Source organism: Clytia hemisphaerica, unplaced genomic scaffold (assembly GCF_902728285.1).
Source record: "Clytia hemisphaerica strain Z4C2 unplaced genomic scaffold, Clytia hemisphaerica genome assembly, whole genome shotgun sequence".
In the NCBI taxonomy this organism is placed as follows: domain Eukaryota; kingdom Metazoa; phylum Cnidaria; class Hydrozoa; order Leptothecata; family Clytiidae; genus Clytia; species Clytia hemisphaerica.
In genome coordinates this window covers 597,326-607,367 of record NW_027104380.1, presented here as the reverse complement: position 1 = coordinate 607,367, position 10,042 = coordinate 597,326, and the positions used below count along the sequence as shown (strand labels likewise).

Genomic DNA, 10,042 nt, shown 5'->3' with positions numbered 1-10,042 from the left:
TAGCATGAAACTTTTAGTAATGTATTTTACATTGTGATTTTTGAAATATAACTTTATTGAATTTGCTCTACGTAGAGTATTGAGCACTCTTTTAATGGCTGTTCAACAAGCACATTATTTGTAGTTAGTTATCACTTTGTTGTTGGTGGTACCCCTGGCTGGGGTATTCGAACCACCCAGTATTATTATTCTCTTTTTGATTGGTTTCTTTGTGAAATTTAGGTTTAGTTGAACTATTTTGTTTGTTTTTAGCGAAAAAACTGATTATGAGTATTGGCTGTCGAATCGTTTTGTTAATCCTGTGGGTGTATGTGGTGTTCACGTGTGCACTTCTTCTGTTCTCAAAGGGTTTCCTATTAAACAGAGTTGTAATCAATAACGCTAGTGAATGTCAAACAGCTCATTGGATGGTCAACAACCTGCAAAAGGGAATTCATTCCCATATCAGGATTGATGAAACAAGCCAGAAAAGGAATGTTGAAAACAAGTTGAAAATCAAATGTGGCGTTGAACTTCAACCAAAGTTCCAGAAAGCCATCTTAGTGATTATCGATGGATTGAGATATGACTTCTTGACCTACAACCCAGATCTAGATTTAAAGGCAGTGTTACCATTTGAAAACAAGATGGTGAAATTATACAATTTGCTAAGTGAGCAGCCTGCCAACGGAAAGTTGTTCAAGTTTGAAGCAGATCCACCCACTACCACTATGCAAAGAATCAAAGGGATCACAACAGGTGAGCATTAATAAATATCAATAGATACACGTTCAACCTTAGTTTGGAAACCTGGCAACAAAAACCTGTTTGCTGAATCTGATCGCCTTGTTAGGTCGTTTGGGTAGACCAGGCACAGCTTTATGTGCTTACATTTTGACAGATTTTGGTTAAATTGAATATCTTGGGAAAGTAATTATTTTATGTGTAATATCTTTCTCAAGATCATGTTAAAAGACAAACGATGTTTCTTATCTTAATGAAAAGACAAACATTTTTTCGACAAAAAGTTTATAATTGTGTCCCTTCATATGGTTGCGGGAAGGTTGTGTTTCATGCCTTAATTTTTGCACTTTTAATTTTTGCGCACTTCATAAATAGAATAATTTGCGCACCCTTTAATTTTTTGTGCTTCTCGTAATTTTTGAGATATTTTTGAGTATTTTTGGTGAAAAATATATGTCAAGAGGACAAAATTTACTCACCTTTTAGTATGCATTTTAACCAGATCTTACATCTCAGAGGTATATATTTGACATAATCAGAGGACTCGTTTCTTGCTGAAAAGAGCGCTATAACAATATTTTCACACATTTATAGTGATAACTAAATTTCACACCTTTTAAAATTTTCGCGCAAATGAGTGCGCGAAAATTGATGGAATTAAGGTAGGTGTCATCTGGTGTCTCTCTCGCCAACATTATAAAAGAAAAGCGTCAGAACCAGCTCCTACGACTACTTCAACCTGGTAGATCTCAATGAATTTGTTTTTATTTTACTATTGGTACCTTCCAAAAAAATTTTTACCTCACTTTTACTGCTGCTTTTTATCTTGTTTAGGTAGTTTGCCGACCTTCGTTGATGCTGGAACGAATTTCAACAGTTATGAAATTACAGAAGATAATATTTTATCGCAAACATTGAAACAGAATAAGAATATTTCTTTCATGGGCTGCTCTACATGGACAGAACTCTTCCCTACTCATTTTCACAGGAAAATTCCTTTTTCTGGTATGTTTTTCATGATATGCACTATGTCCTCTGACATTGCATCACGAACCCAATAGCTGATTGGTTGTAATAAACGTAAAATCAGTCAATACGTTACTTTCAACCAATCAGCTGTTGGGTCCGTGGAAGACATTGCAATGGTGTATATCACAAATTATGATTGCATTTTGCAATAAAATATAAGATAATGTGGTGATGATTGGTGATTTAATATGTATCTTGTTATTGCACTCACTTGTTAGATTTTTTCAAAGGAACCCCTCAGATTTTCAAGGATAGTTACAACGTATGAGTTTCAGTTTATAGGTATTCAAGAGTACCAACAAATTAAGTTTCCACTATTTATTAATCCAACCCATGTCATAGACATATAGGCATAACAGTAGAATGGTACCTACTTCACATTTGATTGAGGTGATCAAAGTTAAAAGTCCGTTCGCTTTAAGTGTGCACTGATTTTTGTTTTCTTTTTCCAACCAATGCTTCAAATCTAACAAACTTTATACCGTTAAAAAGATAATCCAGAACACTAAAATATTTGAGACAAACAGTTCAACAAATTGTTGAAAATGATGATGAAAAGTGTCAAGAAGAACAATAAACCTTTTTATCCTTTACATAGTGGTAGGAAATTTTTTTGGAAGAAGTACTTTAAATCCTACTGATTCAAACTCTATAATTATTTGCCAGTGAGATTTTTGTATCGAAGTTTACAGCCTCTGGAAGGTAGCTCGTTGGAAAAACTCTCATTCGCCTTTTTTTATTTTTCACTGCAGCGGGTAATAGTATAAGGGTCCAGCTTTTTATAAAAGAATTCTGTGTTCTAATTTGAAGCATTGGTGAAAAAAACTTTAACTTCGCTATTCAATAAAAATGTTATTCTCTTTTTCACCCTCAGCACTCAATGTAAGAGACTTGGACACAATTGACTATGGCATAATGAGAAATATTTTGCAGGAGGTTAAGAGGGATGATTGGTCGTTATTGATCGCGCATTTTCTCGGTGTAGACCACTGCGGTCATCGTTACGGTACTCATCATCCGGAAATGACCCGCAAACTAACGGAAATGGATAAAGTCATCAAGTAAATGATTTTTTTATTATTTAGTCATTTTGTATGTTTCAATTTTAATTACACAACTTCACCCCTTGTTGTGTCAAGTGTAAAGTACCGGGTGTTTCAAAAAAAAAGTGTACAAGTTTGAATTGAGATTGTGAAAAACTAAAAATGTTATCAAGCTAAACTTTACACTATTGGAATTGGAAGCGGCAAGGGTAACTTAAATTTTGAGCTATTATACTCTAAATTTGCTTTAGCGGCAAAAATATTAGCTTCGTCTCAGGACAAACAAGATATATCAGTCAGGCGAACTGGTTGCAATGAAAGGTACCCGCGCAGCGTGTGGTAGAGCGGTAATCGACCGGTTAAGTGAAATGGAATTACTGACTCGACTTGTCTTTCTTAAAGAGATTTGACGGAGACGATGGATGAAGAGACGATTCTTTTTGTGATGGGTGACCACGGAATGACAAGATCAGGTGACCACGGTGGTGACAGCAAGGATGAAGTCATGGCTGGCCTTTTTGTCTACAGTAAAAAAGGACTCTTTCAACCTACTCAAGTAAATAGTCGTTCTAATGATTTGCTAACCCGAGTTCTTAAGTAAAAAGTTCTTTGCATACGTTATGGATACAAATCATTCTTATCCTATATGGATGGGGGAGCAGATGTGGCCTTTTGTCCTTTCTTGTCATTTTATGAAATCCAAGGCCATCCAAATACAATAAAGTTTTTCCTATTGACAAAATATCAACATGTTACATAAGGACAAATTCATTGAAAATTAAAAATCATTTGAAATATCAATTCAGCCTCCCCCAAGTTCTATTACTCAAAACATAGCCAGTATTAAGGTTAGTCACCAGCATGTTTTGAGAAAGTTTGCCTCTAAACAAGACAAAATGGTTTAGGTCCCCCCTAAGGTCAGGGGAGGTACATTCTATGGAAGCTAAAACCGAATAAGCAGCTCGTCTTCTCAGGATGGTAAATTCTCAAAATGTCAACTTTTTTAACGAGTCATTGTTAATAGAGTGTATCTCGGGTATTGACATGGAGTTTAGCTGCTTTCCCGGATAAGGTTTGTTTTATTTGCTTTTATTATAGTGGTCATGTATTACTCGTTAGACCCGTAGCTTAAGAGAAAATAAATATATTCTTGACTTGACTTTCAGCAAACATAATTCATTCTTCTTCTCCTTCCATTTCATTATAGGATCACCTTGATTTACCGAAAGTTTCACAAATCGATTTAGTACCTACCCTTTCTCTACTCCTCGATCAACCTATACCCTTCTCTAACCTGGGAACAATCATTCCACAATTCTTCCAAGGACCTTCCAAACCATACCTACCGCATTATCTGAAGCAATCTCTCCCGACAAATGATGCTACACGAGAACTCATCGCGCGGCTGTTTCAACAAATCAACGCAGCACATGTTTCGCATCTGAACACTAAACAATTATTTGGTTTTATCAACGAGTATCAGAAAGTATCCACGGATTTACCCTTCGCAAAAGTCGAAGCTGCTCGTATTAACTTTGATTTCTTAGACGATAAGTTCGAGGAAAACCTTCAAGAACTTCTAAACCTGGATTTCACTGATCCCTCAAAACTCCAAACTAGACTGAAAGATCTCGAAGAGCTTGTTTTAGAATTCCAAAACGTCCATGAATTACTTCAAGGCACGCTCCTAGATATCAAAGATACTTGTCGTAGCGTTTGGGCAAAATTTGACGTCATTTCAATGACGATGGGTATTTCCCTAATGGCTTTCTTGGGCACCTTCGTTTTAGCAGCGCCTCATTTCTTCTCACTGCCTTCCATTGTGGACCCTGGACGTCTCTTCGGTGCAATGCTTTTTACAGGCTTCGGCTTTTGTGCTGTAGCTTTTTACTTTTCATTGGTTGGGACACAAGAGACGGAGCGAGACTCGATCATTGTTTTTCTGGCGTTATCATTTTCCTTTAGTCTTTGGTTACAATCTATAAGCGTGGTACCAACCTATTCAACTCTCAAGATAAAACTCAGTCATTTATTGAACTGGACTTCTCTTAATAGAAAATGGCTGGTTTTCAGCGCTTGTTTTTTCATACAATGTGGCTCGTATTTCGCCAATAGTTATATCATTCACGAAGACACTGTTACTCTATTTTTCAACCAATCACTGTTACTGTACACTGGCTTTTCTTTTGTTGTGGATATCATTCGTGAAGCCAAGACATCAAACACTTCAAAACAATCCAAGCCTAGATCGTTCGCTCTCATGAAAACAAGGCTAATCAAAAGCATCACAGAAACATCGAACTTAACCACATTAAGTCAAATCGCAATGTGTTTGTTATGTTTAAGAACTACTAAATATTTCTGGTTTTGTCGTGAGATGCAGCTTCGTTGTAACTTTTCATCATACGTTTTACCGCTAGTTTCACTCATGTCCGAATTCACGATAGGACATGTTAATGAGCGGCTTTTTGTTGCTTTGATATCGATGGTCAGTCTTTTACTCTCCACTTATTTCTATCTCAAGAAACGTGGTAGTTTGAAAGGTAACTCGCCTTCAGTCTTCAGCGTTAAATACATCTCTATATTGATGGTGGTGATGATATTATTACATTGGTGTCTGCAAGTCATGTTAACACACCCTATATCCAACCTTTTCGACGTACAAACAGTCCAACTAATTATTTTACCAAGATTGGTGTACGTTCTCTTTCTGATATGTTTGTTCTGCATGGTTCATCGACCGCTGCCAGTGTACATGTACGAACAAGAAAAACGCACTACACCACAGGATTTCCATAATCAAGAAATCAAAGAGTTGTATCACCAACTGAGACAACAATTAGGAGGTATGGCTTAATATTCTGCTTTCTCCCCCGGTTATTTTTTTCAGAAAAAGTAATAGTTATCGCACGGTACCGAATACAGTATCCAGTATTATATGGGCGAGGAAAATATAGAAAACTCTGAACGGGAAAAATATATCCTATATTGTACAAAGTGTGATAACTGGTTTATAATCAACTTGAAAAATATCAACAATCTTTTTTCTCCATTTGTGGAGAATCTTTTTCTTTTTTTTGGTTTTCTCTTCCAATCAAAAACATAATCGTAACTACATCAATGGTAGGTAGTCAAAAATTTGATAAGAAAAGTACTGAGCTTCACTTTTCGACCAAGGCCGGTTATCCAACTGTCAAATTGTTTCTTCTCTTTAGGTTCTTACCTGAACAAGGAGACTGGAGATGAACAAAAGTTATACGTTTACGGCATGCGAACAGTGTACTCCTCCTCCTTCATCAGTTTGTTATTCATGTTGCTATTGACGACGTGTATGGTGATGATGGATGGGATGGCGTTACCAATGTTCTGTTTGTGGATTACATCTTTCGTTGTCACCAAAATGTTTGCCATTAATCGGCCGGCTACTGATATGAGTGAGTTCCAATCACCAATGCTCTTGTTTGTTAAACACCACCTCGAGGTATATTTTGTAGACTATTAGGTGTCAACTAAGGCCATTCTAGAAGGTATAGGTATAGGTATATCTTAGTTATTTTGTGATATCAGTAACTAGCAATTATCCTCTCTTATTATCTAACGTGAAGTAGCTATTTTTTTCCTGATTCAAGCCTGTGATTTAATTTACTAAATTATCTCTTGCAATAGGTGAGGTGTTTATATGCAGCGCAATGTGGATGATGTTTTCATCAGTCGGTTTTTATGGAAGTGGTCATCAAAACACTATCCCTTCTGTTCGATATCCTGCTGCCTACATCGGTTTTCGTGGATCCATTCCAGAAATCGTACCTCAAGGTATAGAGACATTTTTATCCGTCATTCTACATTCATTAATTTTTCCGTTCATTCAACATTTAACTTAAAAATCCAAAAGCTAAAAACAGCAATTTATACTAGTCCGTGCTGATTTGCTCCTGACTCTAGATTCTTACTTTACTGTTGACTCTAATTTTACACGTCTGGTCTTTTCAGCTATGGTGATTCTGTTGAACACGTTTGCATCACCCATCATCTGTGGTCTAGCGTTACCAATGCTGTTGATCACCAACAAAGGACGTCCAACCAACACCGATCCGGATGCTCAAAATTCAAATGGTCATGTTGACAGTGAGATAGATGTTTTGGAGAACAAGAATCGCTCTTTCTTGGATTTGTACCGCATTGCTGTCACATATCTTGGTCTGTTCATGTTGAAGGTACGTGTTATGTTTTAACGAATCTTTTAATAAGCTTTTCTTGGTTTAGCTTCTTTTATTAACTTGAGATAATGCTGTTTGGATTAGACTTATGTTTTGGCGGAGATTGATATCACTTTTTATAAGGATTCACAAAATTTCTTTTTTCATTGAAATATCATTACATTCTATAGATAAATTTTCAAATATGATAATGTTGTTTGTTTTATCAAAAGTTTCATCTATTCTTGCAGGTTTCATTTGCAGCGGGTTCTGCCGCCTTTCACCGCCGTCATCTCATGGTCTGGAAAATCTTCGCACCACGTTTCATGTTTGAAGCGGTGGCGTTCATCCTATCTGTACCCTTTGTGATTGCTGGCATACTGTTCTTCAAAAGAGTGGACAACCGTGTAGCTGAATTTTTAACCAAATTGCAAGAAAGGTCAAAGTGATTTCAGCTTTTCTAGGTTTCTTTTTGAATTTTGTAAAGTTTTTACTATCACATTTTCTGTTTCATTAACCATCGAACTTCACAAGAAAGAGTGGGGCCTATTCTGATGTATCTGCGTGCTTTCTGTCTGATAGGATAAGACCAATTAAATGCTTCGCGACAAATCAAAAAATCGAAATGAGGCGAAAATAAAATAATGTAGTGTTTCCGGAATGCGGGTGAAGGAAAAGAGCTCTCATGCGGCCGGCTGGGAAAATTTTTTTTCTCGCTATTTTTGATAAAAATCGCTGATTTTTGATTTTATTTTATTCTGTCTTTTTCCCCGGCAAATCAATTTCATGAGCTCGGCCCGTTATTTAACAAATTCAATTGGTCTCTCCAAGCGCTTTTAAATAGATTTTTGAAAATTATTTTATAGTTTATATAATTTGTATGTATTTCTTAGGTTGATGTTGATTTCATTTTGTTGGATAGTTTGAGAACTTATAGGTTTTTCATATTTCGTGGGAGAGTAAATTGATACTTCCCTGACTTCTTTTGTGGACGATTCAAATGGTCTAGCTTTTTCGATTAGATAATTCCAAAGCTGATATTTATACATTTTGCATACTTGTATCGTTTCAGAACAAAAAAAATCAAATAAAAAGAAATCAAAGCAATAGAAAGATGTCACAACGACGCGATAATTTGGCTCGTCAACGTATTAATCAACGTCTTACGGAGTCAGGAGAACGCGAACGTCTTCAAGAATGGTTACGTATGCGACTTAGCGAATGTGGATGGAAAGACGGTCTCAAAGATCATGCTAAAGATATTGTCAGGGAACGTGGGCTAGATAACGTTTCAGTAGACACACTTATAGCTGAATTGACACCACAAGCTAGATCCAGTGTCCCTGATGATGTAAAAAGAGAACTTTTGACTAGTATTCGAAATTTCTTAACAGAGGATATGCCTTGAAGCAGTTTGCCATTACATAAGTAGAATTAAAAGAACCATTTGTTTTGAGAGCGCGTCATTATGACGAGATATTATATTTTGCTGTGGATGGTTGGTAGAACATTTCAAATGATAACACTGTGTCATGTTATATGGGATCAATGCGATAGCTTTCAACTACAGGATGCTTTGTAAATAAATTTTTTATTATTGGATAGGTGGGAGAAAAAGAAGAATGAAAAGGAGCTGATTTTTAACTGAAAATCTACATTATCATGTAAAGTGTATTGATGTAGGGACATTGTTTTTAAAACATGGTATCAACAATATTTATGTCAGGGCCGGCGAATCAATTTTGAAAGTGGAGGGGCCAAATAGTAAGTAGGATTTTTTTTTTCTTAGCAAAAAAGTGGGGGGGCCATGGCCCCCCGGCTGCCCCAGTTTCGCCGGCCCTGTAATGTGCCAGTCTTTTGATAGGAGTACCTTTGAAAGCCTTCATAAGTGACATCACTGACCACCGCCTTATATTACGGACGGATATTTTGATGAGAGTAGGTAGCGTAGTTAGCAGGGGGTCCAGACTCAGTTATAAACTTTAGGATAAGAACTTAACCTTGGAGAAAATAAATATAACGGTCCGAATCTCTCCCTGTTAGTGTCAAGTTTGAATACTATTCAGATCATTTTTGTTTGTTAGTCGAAACATCATGTTGTGATTAGAAGACTTTCCCACCATGTACGTTTCCACTCTTCTGGGAATGCATAGAAACACTTTGCCCCTCGTTTCAACATAAACATATTTTAATATGTTATTCACCCGATCCGCATCTTTCATATTATAACTCAAATGATAGTGTTGATAACATTTTCTCTTTCGTTTTAGTACTCTAAGAAAAAAATTATATAAATTTAAAAGTTGAAAGTGAAAATCTATGGAACCATCTTGAGCTAGTTGGCTTTGCATTGGAGTCTCGACAACCTGTAAGTTTGTCTTACTTATTGAGAGTTCCTGTTTATTTATGAGACGTGTCTCTTATAAAATTAACATGCAGATGAATTTCTTAGTATGCTACCATAGCGATACCTTCAATCTAGTTTGCGACTTCATTGCATGATCTAGATTTCTTACTAAAAAGAGAGTGTATGATTTTAGTCAAAGTGAAAGGTTAACTTGAGAGACTACCTCATCTCCTTTCGATGTACAATCTGTCCAAGTCGCAGGAAATGATTCATGAAAAACGGCAGATTATGAAACATACATGGCCGAAGGCTTGGAGTGGATCTCCTGCGTGAAGGACTTGAGGCCACCTTTTCCCTACCTAAAATTGGTATATCTTTTTCACAAAAATACTTTGAAATTATAACACAAAACCAACATAACCACAATATGGAATTTTTGCAAATGTTGTACGGACGAATTGGGCATAAAGTGAGACGTATATTTATCGTGGTTGCAACCATCTTCTTGACACCAAACGACCTGAGAAAAAAAGGTTAACAGGGAACAATTTTTATGTCTTTTTCAAAACAAGTACTCTTAAAGATGAAAAACTCACAATTTATGGGAAGTTAAACTATTGGAACAACTTTTTTTTGTTTTAAGTGCCATCCAGGTGCTAAAAATTTGATACGATGTTAATCTTCTTGTATACTAAAGTCAGATA

At 36.2% G+C, this 10,042-nt stretch overlaps 1 protein-coding gene across 1 annotated transcript; it reads left to right on the top strand.

The window, feature by feature from the left end:
* The first annotated feature begins 252 nt into the window (after window positions 1-252).
* Window positions 253-7,602, top strand: LOC136819175 (GPI ethanolamine phosphate transferase 3-like). The gene is made up of 9 exons (XM_067075384.1): window positions 253-738; window positions 1,558-1,728; window positions 2,627-2,813; window positions 3,198-3,351; window positions 4,003-5,641; window positions 6,011-6,229; window positions 6,462-6,608; window positions 6,786-7,009; window positions 7,243-7,602. The coding sequence occupies exons 1-9, from the start codon at window positions 267-269 to the stop codon at window positions 7,438-7,440; spliced, it is 3,411 nt and encodes a 1,136-aa protein (XP_066931485.1). The 5' UTR covers window positions 253-266; the 3' UTR covers window positions 7,441-7,602.
* The last annotated feature ends 2,440 nt before the right edge of the window (window positions 7,603-10,042 follow it).